Raw genomic sequence first — 16861 nt, forward strand, 5'->3', positions numbered from 1 at the left:
ATGGTCAATAGTTAATAAATGTTAGCTGTTTTCTTATGTTACTCATATCATCATCCTTGATCCCCAAAAGCTGCCCAGGGCTTAAGCAGGCCATATATGATGTATTCCTTTTCTAGAAAAGTAAACTGAGGCTGCAAGTTTCATGGCCAGGGAGCCCACAGGAACGAGGCCAAGCCTGGATCCCTGCAAGACACTGCAGGACAACAGTGTCCACACCACTACTTGATTGTGCCCAAACACTGTTCCACAGGCCTGCCTGCACAGGAAAATGCAGATTCCTGGGCTAATCCTCAGATCTACTGAGGAGCCAGAGCCTGGAAATCTGTCTTTGTAAAGTGCCTCTCAAGGAATACCAATGCCCAGTTGCTGTTGGGGTCGCCATCTTTATCACCGAGCCCAATGCTCACTGGGTAAGTGCAGGGCAGGGGGACAGGACAGGTGCTCCTGAAATAACAAACAGCTTCACAGCCAGCAGCCCAGGTGGACAGTGCTGCCTGCACATTAAGTAGGAGCTTACTGAGGTGTCGGGGAAGGAGATGGTCACTAATGCACACCAATTTTTTTCCAGGTCACTGATTTCTTTCTAGATTAAATAATTTCATTGCATCCTGTGGCTTGTAGAGAAAGTCTATTTGCATTGAATTGGAACATTCTTTGTCAAGATATTATGTTTGTACAAAGCTTCAGGTGTGGCATTTCTTGGACACCTACCTGGAAGATGGTCCGTTGGTGGGCACTTGTGTTGTGAGACAATGGTTGAGCAATAGGACGCCTGTGCCCACTGAGGCTCTCCTGGCTCCTGGTTGAGGGCACGGGGCTTTGCAGAGTGGGGCTGGAACAGGGTTACAGGTCGCCTGCTGGTTCAGAAGCTGTCAGAGCTGGAGCTTCTGTCCTAGTGCAGAATGACTGGTCCCTGATTCCCAGGCAGAAGGCTGTGTCCTGAGTACTTGAAGGAGGTGGAGGGGAAGTCAAGAGTGTGTCTCTGACCTCCCAGGAACCCGGAACCTTTTCCCGCCCTCCCAGAAGATATTCTCTTCAGATTTTCAGGCAAATTATCAGGGACTTCAGCAAACCAACCATTTCCATTTGGAATTTGAAATTGATCATGGACAATTTTCTGACATGCATGTCTCCTGCCATTTGCAAAATGTGCATCATAGGCCCCTTCTGGAAGCTGGGCTAGGCAGGCAGTGTTTCCTCTGTCCCCAGCCATCACTGCAGGTTTCCCGTTTTGTCGGAGCCAGGGTTGTGGTTAGAGAGGGAGAGTCCTCAGGGAAGTCTCAGGGAACTTGGGATGGGAGCTTGGACAGATGCAAGGCCACTCGGTGCCTGTCACTGTCCACACCGCAGGCCAGAGGTGACTGTGCATCATTCATGTATCATCTGTGGAAGGAGCCCATCTGTCAGGGTTTCTTCCTGCCAGCCCTGGGCAGAGGGTGAACAGATGCCTTAGACATGACCCTGCCTGGAGGAGCTCACAGATCAGAGAGGGAGGCAGCTCGGGTAACACAGAGGAGAGATCTGTGAGAAACCAAAGAAGACTTCCTGGAGGAGGTGAAAGTTGAGCAAATTCTTAAAGTATGACTAGCAGTTTATAGTGGCCAGAGAGGAGAGTTCTGCAGACGGAGGAAACAGGGTGTGCAAAACTACAAAATCTTGGAGGGTGAGGTTGTTCAGGGAACAGTGAGTATTTCAAGTGTAGAGATAGAAGGTAATGCAAATTTCCTTGCTCTGGGCTTGGTGCTGACGGTGGTTTACCCAGAGGTGATCAGGTGAAGTTGTATGAGCTCTGTCTGCTGCCCTTTCATTGTGCATCACGTGACCGAGGGGCTTCTGGGACAGGTGAGGCTGCTGGGAGAGGTGGCACAGGAATTCCTGGGGTTCATATCCCCACTTGGACGTTCATTTCCTCATCTGTGGAATGGAGGTCGTGATACTAACTCCCACAGAGGGCCATGAGTGTGACCAGAGACAAGTGGAGACCGGTGGTGGCCTCTCTCCTCCATCATTCAAGTTAGTATCTCCCAACCCTGGGGGCTGGTGAGGTGAACAGAGGCTCGGGGTTGGGGCAGGAACTGTAGGGAAAGGCCAGGGAGGTATGGAGCTGGGTTTAGGAAGGAGGGACAGGATGAGCTGTGTGAAGGGGTGGGTGGGCAGAAGTGCCACAGGCAGGGAAGAGGAGCATCGTTGAAGTGGGCCCCAGGAGCTCAGAATACCTGGAGAGTGTTGCCCTATCACTTACCGGTGGTTATGTTTTCAGTCAACAAACACCCCATGAGGCCTGCTCTGTGCCGGGCTCTGGGGATTCTGAGATGAGCCAGACAGGTGTGGCTAGATGCTGAGAGAGGGACAGTGGAATGGGACAGTGTGAGCTGACGGCATCCTATAGAAGTTGCAGCCCAGACTGGTGGCTGGAGCAGGTCAGGGAAGGTCCCTGGAGAATGGTGTCCAGGGAAGGGAGGCATTGAGAACATAGTGCCCGTGGACTGTCCTGCCCCAGCAGCACTCCTGGGGGATGCAGAGATTGGGGGCAGAGTGGGGGTGCCTGAGAACTTGTTCACTCAGTAGAGCATGACTCGGAGTCTCCCTGAAGCCCACACAGTAAAGCAGAACCCAGGAAAATTCTGTGTCCCCAAGCAGTGACAGGCCAGGTGCTGAGGAGACGCTCTGGATAATCCTGTGCTCCAGGCAGCACTGGGCACTCAAAAACCAGCTTGGGAATTCAAACTCTCGAATGACAGGAGTCCACTCTTTCCCAGAAGTGCCCCCGCCGTCATAGCTGGAGGCTGCCCTGGGGGTCCAGCTCTAAGCACTTCACACTGTTCACTCACTCAGCCCTGTGAGGGGGGCCTGTCATTAGCCCATTTTGCTGCTGTGGAAATTAGGCCCAGAGAAGTTATGTGTCTTGCCCAAGGTCACACACATTCAGTGGCAGAGCTTGGCTTTGAGCTTGGCAGCCTGGCTCCCATGTATTTATGCTGAACCCTACAATCTCCTTATGTGGTGCCTGATGTTTTGGGGGGCCCTCCCCTGTGGCCTGGGAGGAGGGGCACTGGCCCTGTTGGCCCCATGCACCTGCTGGGGCTGGGAGACTGGGGTGACCGTGGGAGGCACAGAAGGTGTATGGCTGGAGAGATTGAGGGGCCAGGGGCCTGGGAAGGGGGATCAGAAAGTCGAAGGCCCAGAAGGGAGCACAAAGAAACCCTTTCTGAGCTTCAAATGGTCCTTATTTTGAGGATACTGGGCCCCCTTCCCCAGAGGAGCCCCTCCCCACTGGGTGTGCTAGTTGCCTCCATATGGCCCACCCTTGTTTGGGGTACCCCAGGCAGGTAGGGCATCTGGAGGGGATGTGCCCCTCTCCCTCATGCCCTTGGATAGTGATTGGGGTGCCACTGTCATTTTGTGGTGTTGAAGAGTCTCCTTATTCCAATGTGCAAAGCCCTTAAAGGTACCAGCTCTCTAGAGTCACGAACTGCAGGGTGCATGTGTGAGGAGAGCGACCAGGGCCAAAGGGGACCCACATGTCTGTTTCCTGAGGTTGACCAGCTCCCTTGGGGGAGTATGGTCTCCTGGGATCTCCAGGTTGTGCTCTCGCAGCAGCTCATGGGCATGGTTGTCCCCACTGGGCTTTGGGGACCCAGGAGGGTGACTTTGCTCTGGCCTTGGCTGAGCAGGCCCAGCCCCCGCTGATCCCTCATTTGGGGCTGACACCTGGCGGCTCCGAGTTTCCTGGCCAGGGTGTCATGTGGAATTAACTGGCAGCAGGGACAGGTGGGTGCTGATTGAGGCTGATTGCTGGGAGGCAGCGGCTGCAGACTGCACAGAGCTATTTCCAGCCACTCCGATTGTGTCAAGGAGGCTTAATCCTTCTAAGTGCCTTTGTGCTCTGGTGGTGTGCAGTGAGGGCGGGGGCCAAGGCCGGAGCAAGGTCAGCCTTCCCCTCCCCTGGTTGTCTGCATTTTCTCTCCCTTCTACTCACCCATCCACCTACCCATCCACCTACTCATTCATCCATTCACCTACCCATCCATCCACCGTCCATCCATCCCATCCATCCATCCCTCGGTCACTCCCTCCCTCTGTATTTAATGTAGGTCTACCATGTGCCAGGCACATAGCTTGGTCCCAGGGTCCTAGGTCCTCCAGTGGCTCACAGTCTAGTGGTGGGGGCAGGGCACCAAGGACCCGTGATGGAGGGGAGCATGGCTACCATAGGAACACTGGCTCGCCTTGGGAGATGACCTTGACTTGAGCTGTGTTTTGGGGACCAGGCAGGGAATTCATGGGTGGGACTTGGGCTGACAGTCTTCTAGGCAGCGAGCTGGTGTGGGCGAGGGCTCAGCGACAGGGAGAAGGGCAGCAGCGGGCAGGAAGTCATCTGCGTGATGCAGCGTGAGGGGTGGGGTGGGCACTGGGGAGTGGAATGGGGAGCTGGGTGAGGCTCAGCTCATGAGGGTGTTGGTTCAGGCCTGGGAGCGGCTGGTCCCAGAGGGATGGGAACTCCTGAGGGTCCTAAGCAGAGGAGGGTTTTAGGAAGATGGCCTGGGTGAGGAACATGCCAAAGAGGCAAGGCTGGAGGCAGAAAGATGAAAGGACCATGGGCTTGACTTCAGAGCCCTGCTCCCTGCCTCTTGCTGGGGCCTCCTTTCTGCTTTCCTTGAAGTCCACGGGCTCTGCTCCCATCGATCCAGCTCTGCAGGAGTATTTAGGGAGGGCCCTGGGGCCTTAGTGCCGGGCTTATGGACTCCCCAGGGTGCCAGGACCCACCCTTCACCCCAGAAAAAGGGCCTCATGGAGGGGATGGAGAGGCTTCAGCTGCCACTGTCCTATGACCTCTTTTTCCTGGCCGCACCTTTCCCCAACTTCTCTCCCTGGGATCTGTCCCGAGTCTCACCCCAGCTGGGAGAGGGACCTGGTGTGGCTGCACACAGGCCCAGGGGCAGCCAGGGGAGGCATATCCTGGAGATGCCCTCATTCTCCCGGCAGTTCCCTGTGCATCGGGGGCTGTTCCCCTGAGCTGCACAAACAGCTTAGTGGCTCCCACTCCAGGTGTGTGATACTGCAGAGAAAGAGGAACTGGGTAGGGGGTACACAGCACCATATCCGAGAAAATGGCAAGGCCAGGGCTTGCTAATTCTCCCGCTTGTCTCCAGGTGACCTTTGGCTTCTCAGTTTCCTAATTAGTGCTGCCGAGCTCGGGGAGGGACTGTGTCTGGCTAAGGGGGCTGCGGGAGAGGTGAGGTCCAGCCACTCCTCTGCTGGGACTTCTCCCTGAGCTGCTCGTGGAGGGCTGCAGAGAGGAGCCTGGGCCAGGACTCAAGGCGCTTTCTGGGGTGGCTCCTGCTGTTGCAAACATCCCTTCTCTTCTGGGAGCGCAGCGGGTGGGAGGCTGTGCTGGGTGGGCTCCGTCCACGGCTCCAGGAGGTGTCAGCTTGGAAAGGAGGCTCTTCCAGTAGCTTTACATATGAGTGAAGTGTGTGTGTGTGTTTGCATGTGTGGCCTGTGTGTTGTGTATATGGGATGTGGTGTGTTTGTGATATGTGTTGTCTGTGCCGTGTGTGTGGCACATGGTGTGTGTGTGTGGTGTGGGTATGTACAGATGCGTGTGTGCGATGAGTGCTATGTCTTGTGTGTTTGTGTGTACGTGGTATGTGTGTGTGGTGTGTATTTAATGTGAAGTATGTGTGTGTGTTTTCTGTCTGGTGGCCAAGGATGGGCGGGTCCAGCCTGGTCCCCTTTCCCAGTGTGTGGCTCTGTGACTCTCCTGGGATGCTCTGGGATGGATTCTTCTCCTTCCTCCTTACAATCTTCTCATGCCTCATGTCTCTGCCCTGTGCCCCATCAGCCCACCTACCCATCCTCAGGTCTGACCCCTTCATCAGGCAACTGTTAACTGAACCAGGTCTGTGGAATTCCTAAGCCCCATTGAGTGGGTCCCCTGGGGGCCCCAGCTCTATAGAAAAGGGACATGATTCCATGAGTGCCCCGAGCCTGACCCTGGCACACACATAACCATGATGTCCGCAGTCAATACAACAACATGCAGATTCCTTTACTGCGGGCTCATATGCTCATAGTGCGGGCTCTGAGTCAGTGGGTACTAACTGAACAACAACCTCAGGGAGGGGCCAGTTTTGAATTAAAAAAAAAGGGTCCCATCCTCAAAGAGATATGGGGACCTCTACGCTGGGACACTAGTTAAGGCACCTTCCAGACCCCACTGTCTTCAGGCTGACTTCCAGGCATCAGTCCTTCCCTACAAAATAACATGCTTTGAGCAGAGTGTGAATTGCACTGAGCAATGTACAGTCCTCATCTGAATATGATTATGCTTAAACACTATAAATATTCCTAATTCTCCGCCTGGAGTAGTGCTTCCCTTGGTGTTACAGCCTTTTACAAACCTCTTGAGAAGGCAACCATTTAAGGTAAAAGCGCTGTGCTGGCTCTAGGCAGCCGCCTTCACTGGGGCCAGGGCTGCAGAGGGCAGGGGACAGAGGGGGACGGTGGGCGGTGCTTGCATCTCAGTTCTGTGATGTGCCAGGGCCCTGGCCAAGTCACTGGGTGGTTCAGCTGGCCCCATGGCCTATGGGAGGGACTGGAGATGGCACCCCCTCCTTCCCCACTACCCCTTGTTCCATCTTCACCCCTGGATCAGCTGGAAAACTTGAGCCACAGTTCTGTAGGGCAAAGGCACTCCTTTTATGAGAAACCAGTCCTCAGCACCTCAGCTTGATCTAATTCAACAGTTTCACTCCCTCCTTCAATAAACATTCCCCGGGGCAGCTGTGCCTTGGGGATGCTGGAGTGGCCTCGACATGGTTTCTGACCTCCAACAGTTCACTGTTTGGTGGCAGAGACAGAAGATGATCGTTCAGAGTGACAAATTCCAGGCTGAGCTGAGTTGGGGGTGTGGGGGAGGGTGAGAAGTTCCCAGGAGACTTCCTGGAGGTGGGCACTCGAGCTGAGCTTTGAAACGGGAGGTAGAGGGGGACACGGAGCTTGGGTGTTGGTGTGACAGTGGCCAGTGCTCTGGATGGCTGTGTGCCCTTAAGAAGTCAGCTGGCTGCCTCCTTGGTGGGTGTCGGGTCCCCTGGAGCACGATGGAGGTGCAGGGGTTGGGGTGCCACCTGGAGGTGGCGTCTTTGGAAATGGGCTGTGTCTGTCCTATTTGTGTGTTCCTTATGTCCCATCATACCCAGTCTCCATGTGGCCCTGTCAGAGCAGAGGCAGCCGTGCTGGGAGGACCAGGGCAGGGCTGGTGGGGCAGGATGACCATGGATCTGACCGTAACCGGGTGGGCTGCAGCATCCCAGTGCCCATACCTCCTCACATCTCCCTCCGTCCATTCCTAGGCTCTGAGACTTAGGGATTATCTTCCCATACACTGCGTGGAAGTGTGCACGGCTCCCTGAGAAGGAGGAGGGGTGGGCTAGTGTGGGAGAGGGGTGCTCCTCTCTGATAAAGCTCTGTCTCGGCTCCTAGGTCTGCCCACCTGTTTGCCTCCCACTCTGTGCTTCCAGCCGAATCTGTCCCCTGAACTCCAATGGCTCTGACCTAGGTCCTGCCGGGATGAGGAGCCGAAGGAGGCCACTGAGCCTCCTGTCCTCTTGCTGTGTCCTCACTGGGGCTGCTCTTCCAAAGTCAGGCTCTGAACAGGTCTCGCCGGTACTCAGGACCCTCCCAGGCTCCCTGGGGCAAAGCAAAGCATCCAAGCAAAGCAGATCCCTCAGTGGAGAAGGCAAGACCTCCACAGTGAACCCAGTGCCTTGTGTCCCCCTCCCCCTTGAGCATGAGTGACCCATTCCTGGAAGGTCCACAAAACTCATGTGTGTGCCTCGGTTCTCACCTGCCACTAGGCTGGTTGCTTCTTTTTCTTGGTCCCCCTTTTAATCTGTGTTTTGCCCTGGCATCAGTGGCTCTGTCTTTCATGAAGCGCCTCGCCATCCTGGGCCACATGACCACATACCCACACTCCTCCTGCCTGACGTCCCTCTGTGGACCCTGAACTCTGTCCCGGCCCATGGCCCAGGTCCCCTTCTAGATGACATTTGCATCATCTCTGTGATCCCAGGGTGGGCCCCAGCTGGCCACATAGTAGGTGCTCAGATGTGGGATGAACTCCGGGGAGCAATTTCATTACTCGGTAGGGCTCCCAATGGGTCTTCTTGTGGCTGGAAATATGCCAGTGGGAAAACTGAGCCCCACTGATCACATCTGTCTTAAGTTCCTTTCTGGTTTGTGAATTTTGTTGCATTGTTTTTTAATTTTCTCCTAGCATCTGCTACTGTGAAAATTTTCATCATCACTGGCAAAGATCCCTTCTCATCCCTGCTGGCTACAGGAGATTTCTGATTTCTCTCTGCGTCTGCGCCAGAGCACCTGGGAGCTGAGCTGGGTAGTGTCCCTGGGCCAGCCAGGCTCTTCCGTGCAGATCTCGGGAGTGAGCTGGCCTCTGAGCTGGGATCAGCAAGGCTGGCCTGAATGGCGAGGACGGCGCAAGCCTCAGCTCATAGCCTGAGGGTTTTGCCAGTATTTCCTTGGGATGCAGGCTGGTCTGGCCAGGAAGGCTGCCTTTGGGGGCCAGGCCAGCACTCTTACCATCTCCTTTTCTGTTCTTGAGGGACCCTCAGGTGGTGGCCACAGGGAGCAGGGGCAGCTGCCTTTTCTAGACTCATTCTCTAAAAGTGGCACCGTCTCTACAATTTTCAAGGCTGAATGTTGTCACGATGGTTGTTAGGATGATGATGAGATGTTAGAGCTCAGGGGCAAGCAGGGCCTTGGGGTGAGTGAGCCAAGCAGCCTCAGGCATTGGCAGGCACCCAGGCTGGGCGTCGGCCCGTCTCGCCCCTCACCTGCAGGGCTGCACCCGGCACCCGGCTGGGCACATGCACACGTGGGCAGCAGATGGCTTTGGGCATGTCCCGCACTAACCCTCAGCCCAGGCCCAGCTCCCCTGGCCTGGTTCCAGGTTTCCCTGTGTTTGAATCTGGCTGGGTGGCTTTCTTCTCTGTCCTTAGCTCACTCCTCACACACTAGAGGACCAGTTAGCTGCACTTACTGGTGCTGGCGGAAGTGCTTCCCAAGTTCAAACCCATCTGATTCTCATTAGTGTCCTGTGAGGGAGGGACTATGTTTTGTTGTTGTCCTTTTGTTTTGTATGCTTGGTTAAATGCATTTATTATATTTGAAATCGCTGTCGTAGTCCCTTTTTTAAGGTGGCCCAAAGTCCCATGTAGCTGTGAGACACAGAACAGGGGTTCGAGTCCAGGCACTTCAGCGCCAGAACCTTTCCTCTCACCCCCGGGCTGTCCCGTCTCTTCACAAGGGAAAGAGTGCTTCATTTCATTCTGTTTTAGCCCCTAGAGGACTGGATGGTGGCTTGCCACCTTCCTTTGTGTGTCATTGGATGTCCTCTGCACTCTTGTAGGTTTCAATTTAAAAGAGGCTGTGAAGGAGGGTGCTAAGTGCCTGATAAGTCAGTAAATGAAAGGATGCTTCCCAAAGGGAAGAAGTGAGCATCTTAGAATGGATTCAGGATGTAGTTTGTGCCAGAGGCTTCTTTTCATGTCTTCTGCGTAATGCCAGTGCTGTGACCCATCCCTCCCTGCCCTCCTCCCCTTAAAAAAAATTAGACACTGACATCTGACAAGTGTCCAGCTCAGCTTTCTGGACGCTAAGGGACAGGATGTGGCTTGGGTTTCTAGACTGCTGTCTCCCAGAGGAGTATCAGTGGGGTGGACGGACAGAAGTTCATTTGTAAGAGACACATCAGGAATTTGCAGGACCACTTTCCCCGTACTGCTCTGTTCACAGTCAGCTGTGGGTTTGGACCAGTAAGTGTGGACAGCAGACTTCCCCACGCCAGACCAGGATGAGGATGTGATGAACACAGCAGGACCCAGGTTGTGTAACATCTCCATCTGCCACCGCCTCTCCCCCGCTTTGCCTCAGCTTCCCACCTCCTGCTGTCATCCTAGGGGCCGTGTGATGAGGGCTGGGGGAGCAGTGTACAGAGACGGGAAGGACTTGCCCCTTGCTGGTGATCATCCTGGGCTTGGCTGTAAGACTTGGGGGCTGGGTGGCAGCCAAGGGGTCGGTCAGTTAGGAGGGGCAGAGTGAAAGAAGGGACTGAGCTGTGAAGGAGTGGCCCCTGAAGAGGGCTCGGCAGCCCAAGCATCACATTTGAGGGACATCTTGCATTTGGCAGGTAGAGCTCAAGGCTCACTTCTGGAGGCTGGGCGTGGCTCTCCTTGTCATGGAATCAGGTAGGGTGATAAGATGGACTCAGGGGGATTTTCTGTACCAGTAGAGCCCAGAAGCTTGGGGTTCAGCAGTAATATCCTTCCTGGAGAATGGGCTGACCCTGCCCTTTGGGAGGGCTTCAGGCCTGGCCCCAACCAGGTGACTGGCCCAGGAGTGGCACAGAGAGCTGGATCCACTCATGCCTGAGGCTGCTGGAGGGGGGCTGAGATGTGTGTGGGCATCCCTACAGATGCTCACCCTAGGGACAGCCCCACAGGGTGGTGACAGCCTGTTGCCCTCAGGCTTGCCTGATAAGAGCAGCTGTCTTGGCCTGTCCCAGTGATGGTGGGGGACCAGGGCCAGCATCATGCTCATCCAGCACTGTCCTATTGTTGCCTCCTCCCCTGAGGGATCTGGGTGTCCAGTCCCAGGCTGAGTGCTAGGGACAGAGAGGTCTTTAGAGGGCTCAGTTCCCAGAGGGTGACAGAGACCCACAAAAGAACAGTGAGACTATTTGAGCTGTAATCATGTACAAAATGGGCAGACAGCAGGGGGAAGGCCTTTGTTGTTTTGACTGGGTGAAGAAGGCCTCCGGGGACGAGGAGGTGCTTGATCTGGGTCTGGAATCATGAGGAGGGGATAGAGATGTGAATTTCTGGCGGAACGCAGGTGCAGAGATTTGCGCCTGACACAGCCTGGCCCCCAGGCCCCCTGCTTTGCATCTTGGAGCCCAGAGGTTGCCTTTTAGATGCCTGCTGGCAGGCCAAGCTGCCAGATTAGTTCTAGGTCTTCGAGCTGGAGCTTTGTAGGGTGGGGAAGCTTCTGTGGCTTCCAGATTTCCAAGAAGGGACACTGGCTGAGAGGTGATGCTTGCTTCTGCTACACTAACCCCTGGGGTGGGAAGGCCCGGAGAGCTGAAGGCCTGGCAGGTGGGCATCCATGGGTCAGCTTCCAAACCCAGGACGGAGACTGGGTGCCAAGGCTGAGACATGGGGCTCTGTTCCTTTGTGGCAGTCAGTCCTACCAGGGAGAGAGGGCATAGGCTGGTGGGGGAGTGAGTGAGATACACACACATATATACACACACACACACGCACACACTCTGGAAGAGCTGAGACTTAGAGATTAGGAGGCAATAGCAGGAAGAATAAGAGAGAGAGAGAGAGCCAGAGAGAGCCAGACAAAGTCAGACAGAAGTTGGGATGGGAAGGAAGAACTAGAAGCTTCACCGAGCCTCAGTTCCCCATCTGAGAGGGCCCTGGGCCCTGGAAGGAGCACCCAGGCCAGCCTGGGCCTGCTGTCTGGATGGCCTTGGCTTTCAGGAGGCCAGTGCAGGTGGAGGGAGGGGAGAGGCAGACGTGGAGTTGGCTTTGAGCAGCCCAGGGATGTTGGGAAGGCTGCGGTCAGGCTCCGTGGTCTGGCACATCTAAGTACATCCAAGTGTGGCCCCTGGTTTGTGAGAGCCCGAGAGGTAGGGACTGTTATTAGCCCATTTACAGGTGAGTGATTGAGGCTCGGCAAGGTGGAGTGACTTGCCTGAGGGCACACAGCTATAGCAGTGGGTTGCCTGCCTCCTGGGCTCATGTGCTTAACTTCAAATTCAGGGCAGCTCAGGGTTTCAACCCAGGTGCCTCAGTGACTTCAGGCAACATCTTAATCTCATCTCTCTGCTTCTGTGCCTCCTGACTAGGATGGGGTAGCAGAACCCACTTCTCAGAGAGGCCGTGGGGTTCAGGAACAGTCATTTGGGCTCCACATAGCACCTGGTCCCTACTATGCCTTTCAAACTCCTACTCATCCCCCAAGACCCATCCCAAATGACTCTTTCTTGATGGAACTTTCCTTGACATCCCTTTGGTAGGCAAAAATCATCATTCTTTTTCCTGCAGGATCCTGGCACACTTGTGTTGAGTGTGTATGATTTGACTTCATACTGAATTCCAAAGATCCCAAGAAAGGGGCTGAGTTTCATGGCTTTCTGTATCTCCAGGCACAGGACCTGATACAGCGATGATGAGGGGATTTTGGGGTGAAGGAATGAGTAAGTGAAACACAGGTGCAGGGTCAGGGGAGCCCAGGAAGAGACGCCTGGGCTCCGGGCAGAGATGCTGCAGGAGGCCCCTGGTGCTTGGCTGCTTTCGAGGTTCTCCACATCTCCCAGGATTCGTCCTGTCCTGATTTAACTTCCATAGTGTAGGCTTCCGGTGAAACCCGGCCAGGGAGACTGCGTTCCATTGGCGGAGCAGTAAAAGTCATTAACGAGGAGCCAGAGAGCTATAAATAAGCCAGCATGATCCCACCCAGTGTTCCCTGTGTTTCCAGTCTTTGGAAGCAGGGAATCAGTTTTGATTCATTAATTGGCATAAGGATGAGGCCCCAGAGATTGGCATGGTGCTGCCAGCCCTTCCCCACCCTCCTGATTGGCACCATGCATCCTACCCGCACTAGCTGTCCATCTGCCCCGGGCTACAGTCCAAACTCCAATGTGACCCTTTGGCCTCGCTTCCATCCACTCTCCTGGGGCAGGGCTGACCCTGAGGCCAGAGGGGTGAGCCTGGAAGTGCTCCAGAAGAGATTCCCACCCAGGCAGTGCTGCCAAGGCCAGGCCTCTGGTCCAGCCAACTTTCCCCTCCACTGTCCTCTTGGCACCCTCTAAGCTCTTGGTGAAAGCCACCTTAGAGTGGAGGGTTGGCTTTAAGAAACTCCCCTTCTCCAAATTGTGGGATATGGCTTCACTGTGTGGAAGATGTGAGCATCTGGAAACCTTAGCAAATTTGAAAACTCTGTTCACCAATGAACTATGGACACCAACAGTGCTTGTCTTGTGGAGTCATTACGAGTATTAGTTTGTTGCTCTGCTAGGCTGTGCCGGGTGCTGGGCCAGCAGCTGGGAGGGTGAGCAGTACACAGGTGCTTCTGCTTATGGGCTCATGGTTCAGAGAATGAGCCAACTGGCAGCGGCCACACAGAACAGCCCACAATTGCAAACATCAGTGGGTGGTCTGCAGGCCAAGTACCGTGAGGGAAGACTGGGGAAGTTCTTTTGAGGAAGTCACAGTTACCCACAAGAAATACAGAATGAGGAGAGATAGCCAGACAGCAGTGGGAAGTGGGAGGAGTGCTGCAGGCAGAGGGAGAGTGTGTGAGGAGACCCACAAGTGGGCAGGAGCTTGGGTATCTGAGTTGCTGCACAGAGGATGGTGACTGGGAACTCAGAGCATGGGTGTGGATTATGTGGGGACCTGATGGGGCTGTGGGCTTTATTTTAAGGACAATGGGAAGCTAATGCAGTTTTAATCAGGGACAGCACATCTGGTGTTTCTTGAAGGCACTTCCACCACAGTGTGCAGAATGGGTGGCACGTGGATCCAGGGGAGGTTGGGTTTGTGGGGGCTCAGCAGGGAGGTGATGTTGGTTCAGACCAAGGTAATGGCAGTGGAGATGGAGGCAAGTTGACAGATCCAAGATATGTCTTGGAGCTAAAACACCCAGGACTTGATGATGGCTTGGGTGCAGAGAGCGGGTCAGGAAGAGAGAAGAGTCAAGAATAAGGGGGTAGGTGGGGGTGCCCCTTTATTGGACTGGCAGACCAGAAGGGACAGGATCACACCTCAGGGAGCTCGGTGTTGACACACCAAGTTTGAGCTGCCAATGTACTCACCATGGGAGACCCCCTGGCTGGGGGTCAGGAGCCCAGGGCAGGCGGCGGGCTGGACCAATAGCAGGAACCATCAACAGGACTGGGGCGTAATTTTGAAGAGATGAGTTAAATATACAAGGAAGGTTGATGATGCCATAGAGAGAGGACATCGTGATGGGCCTGGGTCTGGATCTGGGTCTCAGGGAAGGCAGGAGGTGGGAGCAACCAAAGCTGATAAGCAGGGACCAACCTAAGATGGGAGAAGCTTTCTACCTCAACTTTCAGGACAAAAGCAGGCAGTCGTGTAGATCTGGTGGGAAGAAGTGGAGTGAGTTCTCTGTGACGGTGGCTTCTGTTTTTATCCATGAAGCATGAGCAAGGTCATGAGTTGGACTTGGGGGAGAAGCCTGGAAGGTTGGAGGAGAATGGGCATGGGGGGCGACGGAGAGGGCGCAAGTGGAGGTGGTGGGGCGGCGAGCCCTGCCGAAGTAGCTGACACAGCTCTCAAGGGTCCCCTCGTTGCTGGGTGCGTGGGTCTCTCTGACTCTCTGCTGTTTGCTCACAGACATGGAAGAGTAGGTGGGTAAGTTGACCTCGGGTTTGGAGCTCACCAGGCGTGCTGCTTAAGGAGAGAGAGGAGCAAGGGAATTTGCAACACAGTGACTGTAATGACGGATGGACAGAAACCAAACTGAGCAGGGAGTCGGGAGTGAAGGCAGGAGGGTGCTGGCGGGAGAGCCATTTAAGCAAAAGGTCTGCAGGACAGGACGCTTGTCAAGTCTGTCCTGTGCTCATTAGGGAGGCAGAGTCTTGGTGACCCTCCCCACTGGGGGCCTTTTGATGGTGAGGGGCGTGGGGCTCAACGGCCTGCAGGGCCCGAGCACTCGCACGTGCCTTTGTGTGGCACTGCCACCCGTCTCCCCCCACTTCCTGATTTTGTTTACCTCTTAAATGTCTTAATAAAACATGAAAAATATTTATTCTCCATAGATCAATAATTTACTATGAGTTATGGCAATACTAAATTTAGTCAATTATTCATTGACTATAAAGTATTTATAAATGCTACCTTAATTTAAAGGATTCACCATTAGAATTCAAATATTAATAAAGCCAGTGCCAGCTTAAAGGAGGAAAGGAAGGGCCCAGATAATGAGGGTGGATCAGGAGAGGGTGAGCGCTCCTGGGTGTTAAGATTATTGGAGTAGCTAGTGAGGTGGTGGTACCCGGAGCCTGAGTTGTAGGGCAGGCAGAGGTGCTGGAAGGCCTGGGGCTGGCCTGCTGGGCCCCCGCAGAGAGAGATGATTCTTTCTGGAAGGACAGAGCTGAGCCCGGGGCTGCCCAGAGCCTGGCTCTCTCTTCTGCTTGCCACCTGCTGAAATCAGCAGGGCCTTGCCAGTGTGCTTCTCTGACGTGCGGGCACCTCTACCAGGCTGCTTTTCCCCAGGCTGAGGGCCCTTTCTTGCCTTGTCCATCTCGAAAAGTCCTGTCACTCTTTAAGGGGTTCCCCGGAGGCCAGTCAGCACATGAGGCTGAGAGGGTTTGTGGCCTCGGCGGAGCAGGGGCCGCGGGGGTAATCCGGGGCCCTGTCGGCTCTTTCAGGAGGGGCAGATGTGGATGTGCTCGGGGCACGATGCATTCAGGGCACGCGGTGGAGGGCAGGGCTGGGGTGGCCGCGGCCAGCATCATCAGCAGGTGGTGGCACCAGGAATTGTGCGTCTCTTCCAGCACAAGCCTTCTGGGGGTGTGGCTTCCCCCAGTCTTGGCCTGAAGATTTTCCAGGAATGCCCATGGACATGGAGAAGATGGATCAGTAGTGGTCCCCGGGTGACCTCAATGTCTGGGAGCGCCTCTGTTATCTCCAGAGCCCACCTGTGGGCACTGAATGACTTGACAAGCCAAGGATTTGCCTTTAGCAGAGGGAGGCCTTGTTCGTGCCCTCTGGTTCCTTCTGTGGGGCTGGCATTAGGCGGTGGATCTGCCCCAGGAGTTTCTACCAGGGAAGGGCTGGGTAGAGTCAGCCATGGAATTCCAGGCTCTGTCCTCTGCTGGCCACCATCACTTTCTGGGACTGGCTATAGAGGTACCTGGTGTCTGGTTCTGATGCTCTCATTGCTATTCATTCTCTGGTTGTGTGGCCCTAGCCAGACGGTCAGCCCTCTCTGTGCTTCAGTTTTCTTACCAGGGGATCAGAAAGCTCACCTGGGTGAGAATTAGGGAGACCTCGTTTGTCCTGTGATGGCGCCAGTGCTAGGCCTGGCACGTCCACCCCTGAGAGTCGTGTGTCTGGAGCATCCTCGACCAGCAGGACACTGACATCTCAGGAGAAGCTGGCAGGGAGGTGATTGTGGGGCTGTCTGAGAAAGCTGGCCGAGCCCCCTGGATCCTCTTGTCTGGGCTCAACCCTGAGTCTGGGCGGCCTGTTCTTGATTCCTGGGGAGCCATTATTTTTCTCGACCGCCAGGCTCGGGTCAAGGGGCTCGAAGCTGCTTGTTGCTTTCATCTCTGCTTCTTACTTTCCCAGCTGATGAGCCATTCTTGGTGAGCTCTTATCAGTCCATCAAGCCTGCATTGTTACCGTCAAGAGAGAGAGATCAGCTTTATGACTGTATGACAATGTAGGCAAAGAATTATAACAAAGGCTGCTATCTTCCAGTGAGCTGCAAAAACACCTCCAAGCTGGAGAGGCGAGCAACAGGGTTGACTTCTACATTCCTACTATGCACCCGGCGGCGCCGAGTGGTTCTTCACACACAAAGACCTTTCACAGAATGTGCACAACAGCTCTGTGAAGTGGGTGCCGTCATCTTTATCTGATAGAAAAAACACAAAAGCCCAGAGAGGGGCAGTCCCTCGCCCAAGGTCCACAGCACGTACGTGGCTGGGCCCTGATACAGACCCAGGCCATTGGACCCCGGCAATGGGGTTCTGCGTCTCTCTCCAGAACTAGGGTGTGAGTTGTGTGATGTCCTGTCC

At 54.9% G+C, this 16861-nt stretch overlaps 1 protein-coding gene across 1 annotated transcript in view; it reads right to left on the minus strand.

The window, feature by feature from the left end:
• Positions 1-8921, minus strand: part of LOC116156068 (uncharacterized) — a 55746-nt gene extending 46825 nt beyond the window's left edge. The window contains exons 1-2 of the mRNA XM_064488642.1: positions 8856-8921; positions 3522-3627 (exon numbers count right to left, since the gene is read on the minus strand). Of these exons, the coding sequence (XP_064344712.1) occupies positions 3522-3627; positions 8856-8921 (172 nt within the window). The remainder of the gene's footprint in view (positions 1-3521; positions 3628-8855) is intronic.
• Positions 8922-16861: the final 7940 nt, after the last annotated feature.

This window comes from Camelus dromedarius, chromosome 8 (genome assembly GCF_036321535.1).
Source record: "Camelus dromedarius isolate mCamDro1 chromosome 8, mCamDro1.pat, whole genome shotgun sequence".
Taxonomy (NCBI): Eukaryota; Metazoa; Chordata; class Mammalia; order Artiodactyla; family Camelidae; genus Camelus; species Camelus dromedarius.